Consider the following 19,145-nt stretch of genomic DNA (forward strand, 5'->3'; position numbering starts at 1 on the left):
TTTCTCTATAATGCCTTCCATGCCTGAAGAATTGAAGGCCTCTTCAAGTAAAAAATTAAACTCGGGAAACATTAACTAAAAAGTGCAAAAAAGAGTGTTGACTTCATTTTTCATAAAACATTTTTCTTTGAACTGTCCTTCTTTCTTCTTGAATTGAAGGCCTCTTCAAGTAAAAAAGTAAACTCAGGAAACATTAAAAAGTGCAAAAAAAAAAAGTGTTGACTTCATTTTTTCATAGAACATTTTTCTTTGAACTGTCCTTTCTTCTTGAACTTTTTCTTCTTTGAATTCTTTTTGGCTTCTTAATGTGAGAAATGGGCATGTGGCTGTCCTGCCAGTAGTTTAAATCTGGGTTGAAACTGAGTTAGTGCCATTCTCATGCTGACATGTAGGTGTTCATTGGTGAGCCTAGATCGGTACTTGTTTTTGATGATGTTCATAGTTGAAAAAGCTGACTCACAGCTGTAAGTCGATCCAAACATTGTCAGGGTGTGCAGTGCTACTTTGGTAAGACCAGGGAACACACCCTCAGGAACAGTCTGCAACCAGAAAGTAGCAGGGTCAGTTGTCTCAAAATGCTCTCTTAATGCAGCATTTCCTTGCAGAACAATGAGTTCAAGCTGCAGAGATCCTGCATGTGCCCACTTGAATGCCTGAGTCGCCTCCTTTGAAAATAATCTGACCTCTCTGATGAGGAAGGGATTTTGAATGAGCAGGAGGAGCTGCTGCCCAAGGTGGAAGTTGTTGAATCTGTCATGGAAATTTCTGGCCAACTTGTCAATGAAAGCAACATAGGGAGACACATCTCTCTCAGCCTGACACTGTCCCTGCAGTGTTGGGAAATGCTCCAACTCTCCATCAAGATCCTGTTTGAAAAGGTCCAGCTTTCTCTGGAAGGATCGAACTGCTGACATCATATCTGCAACCAAATTTTTTTGGCCCTGTAGTTTCAAATTGAGCTCCTTAAGATGTGATATGATGTCAACTAAAAATGCAACCATCTCCATCTTGTGGTCATCTTTCAGGAAGAGTGAAAACTGGGCTGTTCTCTGACTGCTGAGCTGCTCCAAAGAAGCAGCTATTTCCTTTCGAACAGACCAGAAACGCCCCAATGCATTCCCTTTACTCAGCCACCTCACATTGTTGTGCAGCAGCAGGTCATTTGCCTTTGCCTCAACATCTACCAGGAATTCTCTCAGGAGGCGATGCTGAAGGGATGAGGATGCCCTAAGAAAGTTGATCAGTTTCATCACTGTGTTCATTATTTCAGCAAATTGTTCTGACAGTGTGGCACACAATACAGTTTGGTGGATGAGACAGTGGTAAGCAATAAGATCTGGGTTGTCTTCTTTCATCCGGGGTACTGCCCCCTTTTCTTTTCCCACCATGGAGGGGGCAACATCTGTGGTGAAAGAGACAACCTGCTTCATGTCTATGCCCCTCTTTCTCAGCATCTCTTTTATTGCTGCATATATGTCCTCTCCCCTTGTGTGTGTTTCAAGTGGTGTTACACTAAGCAGGTCCTCACATATCTGCTTTGTATCGTTATGAAAAAATCTCACATACACCAAAAGCTGGGCATTGTCGTAACATCTGTTGATTCATCAATGGCTAAAGTTAAAGTTCAACCTGGACAAGGCTTTAAATTGGCCTACTATCAAGTCGGACGACGCTAAGGCACTTGAAGCATATGCTCTGTTTCTGATCAACTGTAACAATGCAATGTCGGATCTAGAGTACTTGGATGAGATGGAGAATGCCGCGAACATGCGCACAGTTATCTCCAAGCTCCCATACAGGCTGAGGGAGAAATTCAGGAGTGTCGCCATTGACATTCAGAAGAAAGATCGGCGAACAAAGTTCCAAGACGTGGTGTCATTTGTAACCAAACAGGCTGAAATGGCAGCACACCCTGTGTTTGGTGAAATCTCAGGTAAAACAAAGCGCCAACCTGAAAAATCAGCTGGCAAGAAAACCATCATAATGCTAGCCACTGAAGCTAAAGAGCAGAAAGTAGTGAAAGATGTTGCTGATGCCGAGAACAAGAAAGCTAAAGAGAAGAAACCAAACATGAACATGGCTTTCGTGAAACCGTGCATCTTCTGTCAGGGAGATCATACCATGGAACAGTGCAAGAAACTTCAAAAAAAGCTGCACAAAGAAAAATTGGAATTCCTTAAAAGTAAAGGACTCTGCTTCAGCTGTCTTATAGGAGGACACATGAGCAGTGCCTGTGAAGAAAAGAAGAGCTGTGAGATGTGTTCAGCTAAACACCCTACACTGTTACACATAAAGCAGACCCCTAAAGACATACCAAAAGAAAACACTTCAAGGGAGGAACCAAAATAGGAGTCTTTACAGGAAGAACAAACTGTGGTCAGTGGATTCGTGGATGCAGGGAAAACTTGCTCTCAGATGGGGGCTGGGGGTGCAGGAACTGTCCTCGCCATCGTTCCGGTGAGAGTGAAGGCAAAGAAAGGCAACAAGGTGCTGACTTGTGTTCCTGGATCCAGGGAGCAATGCCTCCTTTTGCACTAACAAGCTAGCCAACGACCTTAACCTGCAAGGAAAAAATGTGAACATCCTACTTACCACTATGTGAGACCAAAAGACCGTCTCGTGCAAGGTGTTGCCAGACCTAGAAGTCAGCAGTCTGGAGGGGGATGACTTTGTCGGGCTCACTGGTGTGTTTACGCAAAGGGCCATACCTGCTAGTCAGGAGAATATCCCAACCCAAGAGGACGTGGATAGGTGGCCACACTTACGAGGTGTACGAATTCCATTGATCAAGGTGGATATCGAGCTTCTAATTGGGACTGATGTCGCAAAGGCTTTAGAGCCAAAAGAGGTAATCCGCAGCGTGAAAGATGGGCCGTATGCAGTACGTACAGTCTTGGGATGGACAGTGAACGGGCCGCTGCGTGAGAACACCGGAAGCTGGTCAAAGGACGGATACCCACAGACCCAAATGAATCGGATATCAGTGGCTCGACTTGAAGAATTGTGGACCCAGCAATTCAAGTATGACTTTCCCGAGAATGCTCAAGGAGAGCAGCTTGAGATGTCAAAGGAAGATCAACTGTTTATGGACAGAGTCACCACATCCACAAAACTGGTCAACGGTCACTACTCTATCGGACTGCCATTGAAGAACATCTCATCTCATTATCTCTAGCCGCTTTATCCTTCTACAGGGTCGCAGGCAAGCTGGAGCCCATCCCAGCTGACTACGGACGAAAGGCGGGGTACACCCTGGACAAGTCGCCAGGTCATCACAGGGCTGACACATAGACACAGACAACCATTCACACTCACATTCACACCTACGCTCAATTTAGAGTCACCAGTTAACCTAACCTGCATGTCTTTGGACTGTGGGGGAAACCGGAGCACCCGGAGGAAACCCACGCGGACACGGGGAGAACATGCAAACTCCGCACAGAAAGGCCCTCGCCAGCCATGGGGCTCGAACCCGGACCTTCTTGCTGTGAGGCGACAGCGCTAACCACTACACCACCGTGCCGCCCCATTGAAGAACAAAGATGTGAAAATGCCTAACAATAGAGCAATGACGGAGCAACGAGCGCTCAACATGAAAAAGAAGCTTCAGAGAAACCAAACGTTCCGAGAGGAATACGTCAGCTTCATGAACCAGGTCATAACCAAGGGATACGCCGTCAAGGTCCCAGACGAAGAGCTTAACAGGAGTGATGGAAAGGTGTGGTTTATTCCACAACATGCTGTCTACCACCCCAAGAAGCATAAACTTCGAGTGGTATTCGACTGCGGCGCTTCATATCAGGGAACCACACTCAATGAGCAGCTACTGCAAGGGCCTGACATGACAAGCAGTCTGGTTGGAGTCTTAACACGATTTCGTCAGGAGCCAATCGCAGTTATGGCAGATGTGGAGGCCATGTTCCACCAGGTCAAGGTCCCATCTGAAGACGCAGACCTTCTCAGGTTTTTATGGTGGCCTGACGGGGATATCTCAAAGGAGCTGCAGGAGTACAGAATGGAGGTACACTTGTTCGGAGCCACCTCTTCACCCAGCTGTGCGAACTATGCGCTGAGAAGATGTGCCGAGGACAACAGGAGTACTTTTGATGCAGCAGCTGTGGAGACAGTGTTGAACAATTTTTATGTCAACGATTGTCTAAAGTCAGTTAACTCAGAACAGGAAGCGATCAAGCTACTCCACGACTTGACAGCCATCTGTCAAACAGGAGGCTTACAAAATGGACGACCAACAGTCGAAACGTGTTGTTAACCATTCCGCTTGAGGACCAAGCAACAGAAGTCAAAGATCTTGATCTCGACCAGGACTCACTCACCATCAAGAGAGCTTTGGGAGTGCAATGGTGCATCCGGTCAGATCATTTCAAGTTTCAGGTGAACATCGAGCAGAAGCCTTTTACCAGGAAAGGAATCCTATCTACAATGAGCTCTGTCTATGATCCACTAGGAATGTTGTCACCAGTCATACTACCTGCTAGAAACATCTTGCAAGAATTGTGTAGACTAAGAACAGCCTGGGATGACACTGTGCCAGAACACCTTGCACAACAATGGACCAAGTGGACTGAAGAACTCCAACAGCTCACTGACTTTGGAGTAACTCAATGCTTTAAGCCACCTGAATTTGGCAAAACTTCATCGACGAATCAGCCCCCAGAGGATCATGGCTAATGGGAAGAATCGTGAAGACTGTGGAGGACGAACATGGAGTCGTCCGCAAGGTTCGAGTCAAGACGAAGATGAATGAACTTGAGCGGCCGATCACCAAACTCTGCCTGCTTCAAGAAGCAGAATGAAAAGGACTGTTAGGCTGCTGGGCCATAGAAGGTTCACGCTGCACGCTGCATGCTGCACGCTGCACGCTACACGCGTGTAAAGAAAAGTGGACAAACGTAGCATGACTTGCTCTGGGCCATAGAATGGCGTTCACGTTGCACGCTGCACGCTGCACACTTCACGCGTGAAGCATGAAATGAACATGCACACTTTTTTCTAGGCGTGAAGACGGAAATTCCAGTCAATGCATGCGGTCACCGCCGCGCCAGCCAATCAGAACGGGTCTAGGGAGATAACTCTATGCTTTCAGGGGAAAACTTCAGAAAAAATATAATTGAATGGTATAATTGAAAAATAGTTCTTCATCGGGATTGTCAAGCAGATTATAGAATGTTCGGTGAAATTCACCACGGGTTTCTCTCAGAAGGAAGTGTTCTCGGCTCCAAATTCTGTTCCTTTTTCTCTTCCTCTGTCTCAGTAAAAGCAGAATGAGGCAATCGTCGTCATCCGAAGAGTCCATATTGTTGGTTACTCGGTCAAAGTAGAACAGACGCAACACGTGAACATCCAAGCATGAAGTTTAATGGCCCAGGGTCCGGTTCTTCACGTGAACGTGTAGCGTGCAGCGTGCAACATGCAGCGTGCAGCGTGAACCTTCTATGGCCCAGCAGCCTTAAGTACATTCAATGTTGTAATTGTTTCTAGGATAGAAAGCAATTAGGGGCCGGGTATGTAGCGGCCAAAGTAGAATTCATATAGACGTGAATTACAATTTGTTAAAAGGTATAAATAATTTCATTTGAGTGTGTAATTTCATATAAGTAATTTATTTCATGATTAAAATGATGAATAACATGTGGCAAGGTTAGAAGAATTAGAATTAGAATTAGAAGCATTAGAATTGAATTCATTCAGCTATATAAGAACGGTCTCGCGCTTCTCAGGGTAGATCTCGAGAAGCCGTGGAAGCGAACAGTTTTTCTTACCTGACTCTCTGCATCTTAGAACCTTTGTAATTGTTAAACGAGGATTAAAGTTCAACTTTCAAGACGTTTCAAGTGGATTTATTACAAGGCACACGGACACTGAGAGTGGAAACAGTTACTTTGGGACAGAGACTTCGTCAGCGTAAGCTATAGCACTTTTCTCAAGGTCTCACTACGAACAAGACTCTACAATATGCATGGTGCAGACTGAACAGCTGCATCAAGCTGTGCCAGAACATCCTCTGCTAATATTTCTGATTTTTTGGTTGCTGTTGTAGCGGACAAAGGAACTTGTTTCACTTTCTCACACATCTCATCTTTTTGTTTTCCGTCTAACAGTGTCTCCGCAAGGGGCGGCACAGTGGTGTAGTGGTTAGCGCTGTCGCCTCACAGCAAGAAGGTCCTGGGTTCGAGCCCCAGGGCCGGCAAGGGCCTTTCTGTGCGGAGTTTGCATGTTCTCCCCGTGTCCGCGTGGGTTTCCTCCGGGTGCTCCGGTTTCCCCCACAGTCCAAAGACATGCAGGTTAGGTTAACTGGTGACTCTAAATTGAGCGTAGGTGTGAATGTGAGTGTGAATGGTTGTCTGTGTTTATGTGTCAGCCCTGTGATGACCTGGCAACTTGTCCAGGGTGTACCCCGCCTTTCGCCCGTAGTCAGCTGGGATAGGCTCCAGCTTGCCTGCGACCCTGTAGAAGGATAAAGCGGCTAGAGATAATGAGATGAGAGTCTCCGCAGCAGCGTTCAAAATCTCCTTCGCCATAGGACCGTCACTGAATGTTTTTTTTATGTTGCCCTAAAATCCATGCTATTTTTAAAGCGCACTCATTTGCACGTTGTTGGGCTGTGAATGTGTGTGTGATGAGTCGGGCTGATCTCGCATACTGCGCTTGCAGTTCGGTTGTTTTCTGTGCCCTCAGCTGGGACTCCGCGGGATAAGTTTGCTCAAAGGAGCTTCGTTTCGTCTCATAGTGGCGCTTCACATTCCCGCTTTTAATCACCCTTACGAAAATTAATCATGGTTTTACCATGGTTTATAGTTATTCATGGTTTTCATGGTTTTTTGGGTAACCATGAAAACCATGGTGCATTTTACCTCAATGTTCACTTAATTTTTTAGGTTCTAAGTAAATGTTAATGTATCTGGGCTGTTAATTGAGATCCTTCTCTACAGCATTGACTGTTGGACGAAAGCATGGTAATACTAGTTAGTGCATCCTTTTAAAAACCATACTATCCCTTTTTAAACTAATTTCATAGTTACTATGACCTATTACACATACAACTATGATGGTACCACAGCTACTGCAGTATGGATGAACCATAGTAATACTATGGTTGGTTCATAGTACTTAGAATAACCATGAGATACCATGGTAGAATCATGGTTACTACATAAAAACCATGGTAAAACCATAGTAAACCATGGTAGATTTTCGTAAGGGCAGTGCCACGGTCTCGGAGCATATGAGGCTTGGAACTGCCGACCGGGAGTATGAACATATATTTTGCTGTCCATTCGTCTTTAAAACAACGGTTTTCAGTGTCTACCTTTTCTCCTTTTCGAGCAAGCCATGTTTCTGCGGTGTCTACTTTGCTTTCTTCCTGCTGTGTCGCGAATGTCAGTGTTTAAGTTTGTGCTGTTTGTGTGATTTTGGAGTTGCTAGGAATAAAGTAGGTATGGTTTGGGGGTGCAATGAATTCTGGGGATCTAATCTAGACTGAGCACGGAGAATTTGCATGTAGCCACTGTAGTCTAGTATGATGCGATGTGGCTCTGCGGCCAGCAACGAACAGACGTTTCCAAGCTGTCTCCTTGACTACCAGCGCTACATCGCCTATTAACTAAAGTAGCAGCGCCCGCTGTAAATAACCACGGCCGTTCAAAACCGCTCCAAGAAAATGACACCTTTTTATTTTACTAAATTTATTATTATTATTATTATTATTATTATTTTATTGTGGTTGTTGTTGTTGTTGTTGTTATTATTATTATTATTATTATTATTTTCTTCATCATTTACATAGTACAGTGAGTCAATATTAAGTCAAATCATAACATTGCCATTGCTGTTTTACGTGTTTTAATGGGACCACAATGGAAATAAGTGCTTGCGCTTTCTTGTGTAATCCTGATTTTAATGTATTTTGTACTTCATTTTACATTATGATCGAATCAAATCATGAAAATGACACTACTACTTATTTTGGCGTTGGTCACGGGTCCGGACAGAACCATCTCCCGGTCCGGATCCAGACCGGAGTCCGCTAATCCGTGATGCCCGGCGTAAGCCCTCTGTTGGACTCCGGTAAGCGCAGAGCTACATGTTAAGATTGTAAGGGTGTTTTCACACCTGGTCCCCTTTAAAGGAACCAGACTCAGTCCTCTTTAAGTGGACCAAAAAGTGGACCAACAGAAAAAGAACTCAATTCTTTTTGTGTTCACACTGTGAATTTATTACAAAGAGGACTGGGTTCTCTTTCTGGTCTAGTTAAGCTTTGATGGGGCCTCAGTCCTCTTTCTGTTCACACCAGGTCCTCTAGAGCCCTCAGACCCCCAGTGCACGGAATTCTGGGTAATTTTCTCTTGAATCAAAATGTCTGCTGCCATGCTTGCTCTGCTATATTCTTTGATCAAAATAGTGCGGATTAAGGAAAATGTTATTTATATATATATATATATATATATATATATATATATATATATATATATATATATGTTAGTGCTGTCAGGCGATTAAAATATTTAATTGCAATTTAATCGCACATTTTTGTCACATGAAAAAACATTGTAATTCTCTTATCAGCATAAAGTGAATGGGCTTGCTTTGTACCAATGTTTTTTTTTTTTATTGCAGAGCATAACATGCCTTGTCACAGCCACTGACATCCATAACTTCCATATTAGATGAGAAAACCAAGGGATGAAAAATAAAGTGCATATCACTGTGAAAATAAAAAAAAGTTTTATTTTACTCTTCATTAGTTTCTTTTGAAGAGAAGTATTTGCCATAAAAGAAGAAAAAAACAGATAACAAAAATAAAAACATTCATCATACGTTCAAAAACGTTCATCATAGTGTGGCGCTGTATTATTTAATTCTCACTGCTTATAACTCTACACCTACCTGGTGGAGATGAGCTGGAAAACTGAAGACTGAAGGAAAAGTATTGAAAAGTATTTTTCCAGTCTCACCTGTGAAAGGTAATCCCATGTGATCTCATTTGGACGGTAAACCTGTTGGTACAGTTAAACGCAGCACGCGACAAGCCTCAGCAGGAACTACGGGTGACTCGCAGGGCCAAATTAGAATTTGCGTTAACGGCACTATTTTTTTAAATCGCGTTAAATTGAGATCGCGTTATCGCGTTAACTTTGACAGCACATATATATATACACACAGTGGTGCTTGAAAGTTTGTGAACCCTTTAGAATTTTCTATATTTCTGCATAAATATGACCTAAAACATCATCAGATTTTCACACAAGTCCTTAAAGTAGATAAAGAGAACCCAGTTAAACAAATGAGACAAAAATATTATACCTGGTCATTTATTTATTGAGGAAAATGATCCAATATTACATATCTGTGAGTGGCAAAAGTATGTGAACCTCTAGGATGAGCAGTTAATTTGAAGGTGAAATTAGAGTCAGGTGTTTTCAATCAATGGGATGACAATCAGGTGTGAGTGGGCACCCTGTTTTATTTAAAGAACAGGGATCTATCAAAGTCTGATCTTCACAACACATGTTTGTGGAAGTGTATCATGGCACGCACAAAGGAGATTTCTGAGGACCTCAGAAAAAGTGTTGCTGATGCTCATCAGGCTGGAAAAGGTTACAAAACCATCTCTAAAGAGTTTGGACTCCACCAATCCACAGTCAGACAGATTGTGTACAAATGGAGGAAACTCAAGACCATTGTTACCCTCCCCAGGAGTGGGCGACCAACAAAGATCACTCCAAGAGCAAGGCGTGTAATAGTCGGCGAGGTCACAAAGGACCCCAGGGTAACTTCTAAGCAACTGAAGACCTCTCTCACATTGGCTAATGTTAATGTTCATGAGTCCACCATCAGGAAAACACTGAACAACAATGGTGTGCATGAAAGGGCTGCAAGGAGAAAGCCACTGCTCTCCAGAAAGAACATTGCTGCTTGTCTACAGTCTGCTAAAGATCACGTGGACAAGCCAGAAGGCTATTGGACAAATGTTTTGTGGACGGATGAGACCAAAATAGAACTTTTTGGTTTAAATGAGAAGCGTTATGTTTGGAGAAAGGAAAACACTGCATTCCAGCATAAGAACCTTATCCCATCTGTGAAACATGGTGGTGGTAGTATCATGGTTTGGGCCTGTTTTGCTGCATCTGGGCCAGGATGGCTTGCCATCATTGATGGAACAATTAATTCTGAATTATACCAGTGAATTCTAAAGGAAAATGTCAGGACATCTGTCCATGAACTGAATCTCAAGAGAAGGTGGGTCATGCAGCAAGACAATGACCCTAAGGACACAAGTCGTTCTACCAAAGAATGGTTAAAGAAGAATAAAGTTAATGTTTTGGAATGGCCAAGTCAAAGTCCTGACCTTAATCCAATCAAAATGTTGTGGAAGGACCTGAAGTGAGTAGTTCATGTGAGGAAACCCACCAACATCCCAGAGTTGAAGCTGTTCTGTCTGGAGGAACAGGCTAAAATTCCTCCAAGCCGGTGTGCAGGACTGATCAACAGTTACCGCAAACGTTTAGTTGCAGTTATTGCTGCACAAAGGGGTCACACCAGATACTGAAAGCAAAGGTTCACATACTTTTGCCACTCAGAGATATGTAATATTGGATCATTTTCTTCAATAAATAAATGACCAAGTATAATATTTTTGTCTCATTTGTTTAACTGGGTTCTCTTTATCTACTTTTAGGACTTGTGTGAAAATCTGATGTTTTCGGTCATATTTATGCAGAAATATAAATTCTAAAGGGTTCACAAACTTTCAAGCACCACTGTAAATCAGCTGATTTTTAGTAAATTATAAAATTGATTAATCAGTGAAACTGTGATAGCCTGAGAGTGCCTCTAGTGACATACATGCCCTTATAACGCAATTATTCTGATTTTTGTTAGCCATACGGCTAAAAATACCAGTGTGGACTGGGCAGAAGCTGAGTCTGAATGTCTGGTTGGTTTCTGACCCGTACAGTGTGATATATGCAGAGTACTGCCCTGCTGACTAAACCTTAAGAAGTGCTGGTGGTGCCGTCTCACACATGACGTCCTCCTGTGTCCTTTGCGGTGTCCTCTTCGTCATCACGATCACGTCCATCACTAGTAAGTGATTTTACTCCGGTGTATCACAGTAATATTTGGATGTGAGCTTTCCTGTATTACACTGTTGTCTCTCACCTGTACGTGTTGGGGGGTTAAAAACACTAAGTGTGAAGTATTTTCTCTGTTTCAGCACCTGTATCAGCTGTTACTACAGTACGGGTGAAGTTTAATCAGTCTGCTGCTCTGCCATGTGAACGGACCTGTTCTCGTGAGGCCACATGGACTCTGTTCGGTATCAATCAGGTAGTGGCTCAGTGCAATCAGACATCCTGCTGGTCAGAGGAGGGATTTAAAATGTCCCATGATGAGTACCTGAAGGGAAATCTCACCCTCACCATCCCTGCAGCTGATTTCAGTCAGAGGAAACTGTACACGTGTCTGTGTGATGGAAAAGCTGTTAATGATGTGCGACTCAGCATCGACAGTAAGTGTCTTTACCTGCTCTACAGACCAACTGCTGCTGATGGAAATGATCACATTTACATACAATTAATTTATTCTTCTCAGGACTGATCTCATCAGTTCAGCTGAAGCCTGGTGAAGATCTGCTGCTGGATTTGCACGTATCAGAGCGAGTGGAGGTGATCTATAACCACAGAGATTCAGATAAACAGATCTGCAGTGTGGACAGAAGTTCACTCCACTGTACAGCTGAATACACCTCGAGAACATCACTCACTAACACGGTTCTCACACTGAGAGGAGTCCGGTCAACTGATGGGGGAGTTTACATCGTCCGAGATCCGGAGGAGAAGGAAGACCTTCATATTTACGCAGTCAGTGTTGAAGGTAGGGGGATTACTGTCCTGTCTATAATATATAGTTAATATACTGTCTTCCTTTAAATGATATTTTTATTACCATCAGTCTCTCACACTGAGCACAGAGCAGAGGCGTTATATGTTTGAACATGGGATGAGTTGAGAAATCAATATTTGATGGAATAACCCTGACATGTAATCACCGCTTTCATGCGTGTTAACATGCTCCCCGCCAGTCTTTCACGTTGCTCTTGAGTGACTTTATGCCACTCCTGGTACAAAAACTCAATCAGCTCAGCTTTGTTTGATGGATTCAGACACCATCATGATGAACTTCCCCAACTGATTTACCATCCCTAAGAAGCTCCTTCGCTCACTCAGTCCTTTCTTCTTGGCATGTTGTAGGCGCTCACTTGATGGTGTAGACTGCAACAATAACTGCAATATCGCAGTATAGGAGGGGTACCACAGGGTTGAGCTCGGCACCACGATTACGATAGAACAGCGAGTAAAGACGTGATGAAATAGCTGGCCCTGTTGGGGCAGACAGCCAACAAGGGAACTTTTCCAGCCTGGAGAAATCTCCCTCAGCAAAATCCACCACAGTACGTCACCTTCCCTGTTTCGTCTTCTTGACTGTAGTTGGGAAGCGAGGAATCCGGCTCACTCCACTCAAATCAGTCAACTTTGTTATTCAGACCGTACACCAAGTAGTGCAGAGCAGAACGAAACTGCATCTCTCCTCGCTCCATGTGCAGTGAAAGATAAAACAGACATGAAATAAACAAACTGCTGCCGCATAAATATTGCACCCGTTTCTAGCACTGGATTTATTGCACAGCGTGATGATGGAGAAAGTAAACGTTGTCACTGATGTGTATTAGTAAAGTGCTCAAGAAATATCAACAGTTGAATGTTGGTTAAAATGACTTGGTCCCTCACACGGCTTTCACAACGCTCCTGGATTCTACCAGCTCTGAGTCCGGACACACTGGTCTGAACAGAGCAACATCTTCATGTGAACATGGTCTTCATCACCATCACGGTGTACAAAACGCCGTCTTCACTCAATAACTAGAGGAACAGTAATGGAGACGGGGCTAATGCCACATAACTTCCACATAGCAACAACAGCAATCGCTTACAAAACCCCTCATCCACAATTAACCCCCCCTCCCCCAACACACACACTTAAACTGCATATTAAATTTGTCTTTTGCATCTATTTATCAAAAAGTACCAGACAAATACAAACAAATTGTGTATGTGAGTACAAATGAACAATAGAATTATTACAGTAGATGCGCTTGTTAGGTTTTTGCTGCAAGGTACACGTACGAACAAACTGTGTGAAATTATTATAGAAACGGGTTCCGTCTGTCCGTCCCGTCACATTCTCGTTTCTAGGCCATATCTTTAAAACTACTGAAGATATCTTCATGAAACTTTGTATACATATCGAGCAACATGTGAACTGGTGCCTTTTGCTATTTTTGGTTTTTTGAAAAAAGTATTTTTCAATTTTTTACATAATAAATAGATTTCTAAGAGCAGTGTTCGTTTCCAGAGCATATATCCCAAACTATTGATACGGATTTGAAACTTGGTGTACATGTTAACAAGGTGGTGTAGATCAGTGGCGGCTGGTAGTCTTTCAAACAGGGGAGGCTGGTCGGTTACGATATTTCCAGATTTTAAAAGAAAAAAGAAAAAACACATCAATTTTGCCCATACTCTTGCCTCTGATCTGGCTGATTGTTGGCAGGGTCATTAACTGTGAAATACTTTTGGCCCATTAGCCTACTGTCCAATATACATGATGGTGGTGTTGGGGGGGAGGGGTATATTTTAACATTTTATATTTTAAAATTGTGGCATGCTGTTTAAAAATTGATCATTATTGAAAGCAGCTCTTTGTCAGGAACCTCAGCAGTAACAGCAGAGTGTTCTGGAATAGGCACAAGCACTGACCTTGGGGAGCCAAACATAGAGCTGGGGGCCACACATTTCATTCAATGACACTTTCCCTATAGTTTACTTATTTTGACTGAGAAATGTTTTATTGACAATTTTGATAACCCTTCACTTTTAATCCAGGTCTGTAGTGTGAAATGTTCTCGGCTGTGTTTTTGTTTAAAAATGTTTTCCAAATTGTAGCGGTGTTTAATTCATATCCAGAGAAATATATATTCCAATATAATATACTCAGCATAAACATTTTAAATAGATTCTATATTTTTGGTCCATCCATGACATATTACTAAAGTAGCCTATTTACTGTTGTTGATGTGGGTCACTTGCTGTTAGCCAATTCACTTTCTCGTACCAGGAGAGCTGAAAGGAACGAGTATTATTCCCTACCTTTTTCACCAAGTCAATTTGAGGCGTTGGTCTACCCTGCTCTTTAATTTTAATTTTTTCCTCGAAAGGAAGACTGGCAAATGGCTTCACCAAAATTAAATCAGCAATGCTTGGCATCCGTGCACAGCTTTCTTGCTAGCTGACTAGCCCCCTCAAGTTCAAGTTCAGTCACTCAAATAAACGAAATTTCTGGAACTAAGATAGCAAACTTGACAACACTATATTTACACTTTATTTACAATGAAAATATATACAAACTAAAAAAGCTGGTAGAAACCGTATGTAAGGAATGAAATCGAAATGTAAGCTGATCTCTTACAATACACCACAGCACTTGCGAATCCACAGGGGACTGAACTGAAATTCACCGCTGCCTGTCTATAGTTGAAACGAGCTGTCAATCAAAGAAAATATCCGGCCGCTTTCACCAATCACCAGTCTCCTCGCGGAAACTGCCATGTCCCTCCCACTGTGAGGCTGGGAGTCCGTGGGCGGGCATTTTCGCAGTATTTGTCCAATAACCGTCTTGCATTTTCAGATTGACAAGCGCATAGCTCCCAAATGCCATTGAAGTCCATTGAGGCTGGGAGTCCGTGGGACTCCGTGGGCAGGCGTTTTCGCAGTATTTGTCCAATAACCGTCTTGCATTTTGAGATTGACAAGCACTTAGCTCCCAATCCACTGAGGCTGGGCTGCATCGCACTGTCACGAGGGGGAAAAACTCACGCACACATTAGGCGAACTGGGGAAAGTTATAACGGAATGATTTCGCACTGTAGTTGGGTTGAGCACATATATTTCTATGATTCTGGATCTGAAATAGCAATGTTATAAGGTCGGCTATAACATAAGCCTAGCCCAATTCATCCTACACGATGTTCGTCATTTTTAGAGGAGGCTGAGCCTCCCTCGTTGTCTTAGAGCAATTGCCCGTGATGTAGATGTGCCTTTTCATATGAAGACATTTGAGAAATTTAAATTTTTCATGTTTTCATGGAAACAATTTCAGACTTGGTCTTGGGGGTAGTTTTTGTTTCCAGAGCGGAACTTGAAAACTGAGTGGTTTGGTCTTGAAAGTTGGTATATGTGTTGATTCAGTAATGTATGTGTGCCTTTTGAGACTAAGAAATGTGAGAGATGTTAATTTTTAGCTCCCCTGGACCAAAGGTGCGGTGGGTTTATGCCATGGGCTGCTGAGGTCAGTGTAAAGAGGTCGGGTTGGTTTCCTGCAGCACAACTTGAAAAATGTGATAAAGAATATCTTGAAACTTGGTATATAGTTGGTCTATAGGGCAAGGGATATAGAGAAGTCTGTCTTCTTGTATTAAATGTTTCTGTAAGCTAGCTGGACAGAAAACAGAATATTGTCATCACACAGTAAGCAACTGAGGCTAACAAGCCTAAGTGTTAGACTATTTAATTACACGCATAATATTATACTTATAAAGTGATGACCGCTGCATACCTTTTAATCTTTTACACGTTTCTCCTCTTCTTTCCTCTTTCTCCTAAACTGGACACCTGATGGCTGACCCCAGACCTGTTCTTATCCATTTGTGTTGATTTCAAACTCGAGCATCGCTACGTTGCCCCTCCCCCAACACTGAGTCAGGACTAAACCAGTTCACCCTGGTGCTGGACAGACTGGATTTATATTATTCTTAACGATTTCACACAAACCAGGAAAAAAAATGCAACACCGTCAGTGAAACTATAAAGTCACAGTGAATGACTTGTGGTTTCTTTGGTAGCACTTCATAGTGTGACCTGATTTTACTCCGCATTAGTACACTGTGCACTATTTAATAGATTCCCCCAGTCCCCTACCTCGGGCTTCCATTGGGGAGACTGGAGGTCAAAGGTCAACCTAACTCCCCTCCCCATCTCGTACTTCTGAGTGGGAGACCAGGAAGTATTCTGGCTGCCCAGATCAAACTAGAATCATGGTGCCACTCTGGAAGGTTCATTGATCTACACGGTGACAGGATATCACTGATGTGCAAATGATCGACTGAAAACCGACCGTGCAAATCTCAATACTTGGATTTTTTTAATTCATTTATTTTGTGTTGGTGCCCCGTGCCGCTCCCAACAAGATGATGCCCTGCCCAAATCCACCACAGGGATGGAGAGCATCACCACATGGCCAATGCCACTTCATCACAGGAAGCATGACTCGCTCTCGTTTTCAGGTTTATGCTGAACCATGAAGACCTAAACAATGACCATTTTTATAAAACCCACTTGTATCACTGCACAGTGATGTCACACACAAACAGATACCTGTGCTGTGTCTTTTAACACATTTTTGTTGGTGATGTGAATGATGTCTTTAAAAATGGGCAGCTTACTGGATTAGTTGTTGCAGCTCTGATACTAACTCTAGTGACATGTTTTCTGTGTGTTTCAGCTCCAGGACCAGAGAGTGGTGGGAGACCAGTGTGGGGGTTACCGTTGGTGTGGTTTGTGGTGTGGTTCGTGGTGTGGTTCATGGCGTCTTTTGTGGTGGTGCTCGTGGAGGAGTGGTGTTATGTACGGTATGGGAAGCGTGTATTCCTGAGGAAGCGAAGACGACGACAAAAAGCAGTAAGTAATGTGTGTGTAACTGAGTCATTCGGCCCCATGAGATGATCATTCAGATGAGTGTGTGTGTGTGGTAACCAGTAGATGTTTGTCAGTCTGAGTGTGTAATAATCTGCTGCTGTTCTTGCCATTTTCTCAGTCTGTTAGTGTTGAACAGTTTATTTGTCGATGCAGATCAGTGAGACTGTCACGGTTACTGATTTGGGGAAAAGACAAACCTTTCTCTCCTTCAAAAATAACTTTTCTTTTCGCTAGCGTTAGCTGGTGAGCTCCCTCTGTTAGCGGTGTGACCTCTGTTCTTAACCTGCAGGAATGTGTGTGTATATTTGACCTTATCGCCTGTTCCTGAATAACGTGGACATTACTGCAGCGTTGAACGTGGCACAGAGCCAGTCAAGCATGTTTTCCAGCTAATGCTAGCCTGCTGGTTAAAGCACAAGCTCTGGCTGGAGGGAAAGGAGTTTTGGGTTTTGATTTCTCAGTGTGCAGAGCAGTTATCCCCTCTCCCCGAGCTTTCTGTGCTTCTGAAAGAGATGGGAGTGGCCAACATTGGTTTTCCTCTTTGTTTCACTAAAGAAAAAAATCTGTCATGCCTGTTTGCTTCTTGTGTTGTGTAATTTTGTGTAAATATTTTTCCTGATCTGTGTTCTGTGTATTTGGTTATCTGATAGGATTCGAAGAACCCACCAGAGGTAGAATGGCGGAACATGGTGTCCGAAGGTGTAAAAGGAACCACAGTGCAGCTCAGCAGAGGGCCGGTAAAGTCGGCTGACGACCCACTACAGATCTGAGAGGTGGACAGTGTTTGAGCAACATGTAAATAATAAGTCATGGAATTAACTGGGTAGACTTATTTTTTCGAGGCTACATACATTATATTAGTATGAAGAACTTAAAATGTATTAAATTTATAACCAGGTTTGTGTGTTACACCTAGATAATCATGAAATAACCGCAACGCCTCCTCCTCTGCCAGTTAGACGAGGCTGGTGTATATAACTGTATCCAGGAGGACTCATCTCATCTCATTATCTCTAGCCGCTTTATCCTGTTCTACAGGGTCGCAGGCGAGCTGGATCCTATCCCAGCTGACTACGGGTGAAAGGCGGGGTTCACCCTGGACAAGTCGCCAGGTCATCACAGGGCTGACACATAGACACAGACAACCATTCACACTCACATTCACACCTACGCTCAATTTAGAGTCACCAGTTAACCTAACCTGCATGTCTTTGGACTGTGGACTGGGAAACCGGAGCACCCGGAGGAAACCCACGCGGACACGGGGAGAACATGCAAACTCCACACAGAAAGGCCCTCGCCGGCTGCGGGGCTCAAACCCGGACCTTCTTGCTGTGAGGCGACAGCGCTAACCACTACACCACCGTGTTGCCCTCCAGGAGGACTCGCTTCATTTAATGCTGTATATTCATTTGGCTTAATCCATGTTTCAGTTAAACACAGTACATTAAACTCCTGATCAGTAATGAGTTCATTAACCATTAGCGCTTTAGATGTAAGAGATCTAATATTTAATAGCCCCACCTTTAGATCAAAGGTGCTGGCAGCGGCTGTACAGTCAGTATGATCTAATTTTATATTGATTAGGTTACTGGAACAAACTCTCTGAAAATTTCTACCTTTTTGTTGAGCTCGGGGAACAGACACAGTCTCGATGTAGTAATGTCACTGTTGTCCCATATTTTCTCCACTTCTTGATGACGGTCTTCACTGTGCTCCATGGTATATCTAATGCCGTGGAAATGTTTTTATACCCTTCTCCTGACTGATACCTTTCAACAATGAGATCCCTTTGATGCTTTGTAAGCTGTCTGTGAACCCAGCTTATTGCACTTTTTTTATTTCCCCCTCAACAGATTTGTTTGTTTTCCAATTGAATTGTACAGGTTATAGGTCACATTAAAGGTGGGAAAAGTTTTGAAATTATTTTTTGTGGTCTCATGTTTTTATATGGGCGGCACGGTGGTGTAGTGGTTAGCGCTGTCGCCTCACAGCAAGAAGGTCCTGGGTTCGAGCCCCGGGGCCGGCGAGGGCCTTTCTGTGCGGAGTTTGCATGTTCTCCCCGTGTCCGCGTGGGTTTCCTCCGGGTGCTCCGGTTTCCCCCACAGTCCAAAGACATGCAGGTTAGGTTAACTGGTGACTCTAAATTGAGCGTAGGTGTGCATGTGAGTGTGAATGGTTGTCTGTGTCTATGTGTCAGCCCTGTGATGACCTGGCGACTTGTCCAGGGTGAACCCCGCCTTTCACCCGTAGTCAGCTGGGATAGGCTCCAGCTTGCCTGCGACCCTGTAGAAGGATAAAGCGGCTAGAGATAAT

At 43.5% G+C, this 19,145-nt stretch overlaps 2 protein-coding genes across 2 annotated transcripts in view; one reads left to right on the forward strand and one right to left on the reverse strand.

Annotated features, from left to right (window-relative positions):
• Nucleotides 1-175: 175 nt before the first annotated feature.
• LOC132883538 (general transcription factor II-I repeat domain-containing protein 2-like) lies at nucleotides 176-8,922 on the reverse strand. The gene is made up of 2 exons (XM_060917261.1): nucleotides 8,905-8,922; nucleotides 176-1,227 (listed from the first exon to the last, which is right to left on the reverse strand). Exon 2 carries the CDS (start codon nucleotides 1,005-1,007, stop codon nucleotides 303-305), a length of 705 nt encoding a protein of 234 aa, XP_060773244.1. The 5' UTR covers nucleotides 1,008-1,227; nucleotides 8,905-8,922; the 3' UTR covers nucleotides 176-302.
• Nucleotides 8,923-10,930: 2,008 nt separating this feature from the next.
• Nucleotides 10,931-19,145, forward strand: part of LOC132883543 (uncharacterized) — a 95,727-nt gene continuing 87,512 nt past the window's right edge. Inside the window, exons 1-3 of the mRNA XM_060917294.1 lie at nucleotides 10,931-11,103; nucleotides 11,234-11,527; nucleotides 11,611-11,892. Coding sequence (XP_060773277.1) covers nucleotides 11,043-11,103; nucleotides 11,234-11,527; nucleotides 11,611-11,892 — 637 coding nt within the window. The 5' untranslated portion in view covers nucleotides 10,931-11,042. The remainder of the gene's footprint in view (nucleotides 11,104-11,233; nucleotides 11,528-11,610; nucleotides 11,893-19,145) is intronic.

This window comes from Neoarius graeffei, chromosome 1 (genome assembly GCF_027579695.1).
Source record: "Neoarius graeffei isolate fNeoGra1 chromosome 1, fNeoGra1.pri, whole genome shotgun sequence".
NCBI lineage: Eukaryota > Metazoa > Chordata > Actinopteri > Siluriformes > Ariidae > Neoarius > Neoarius graeffei.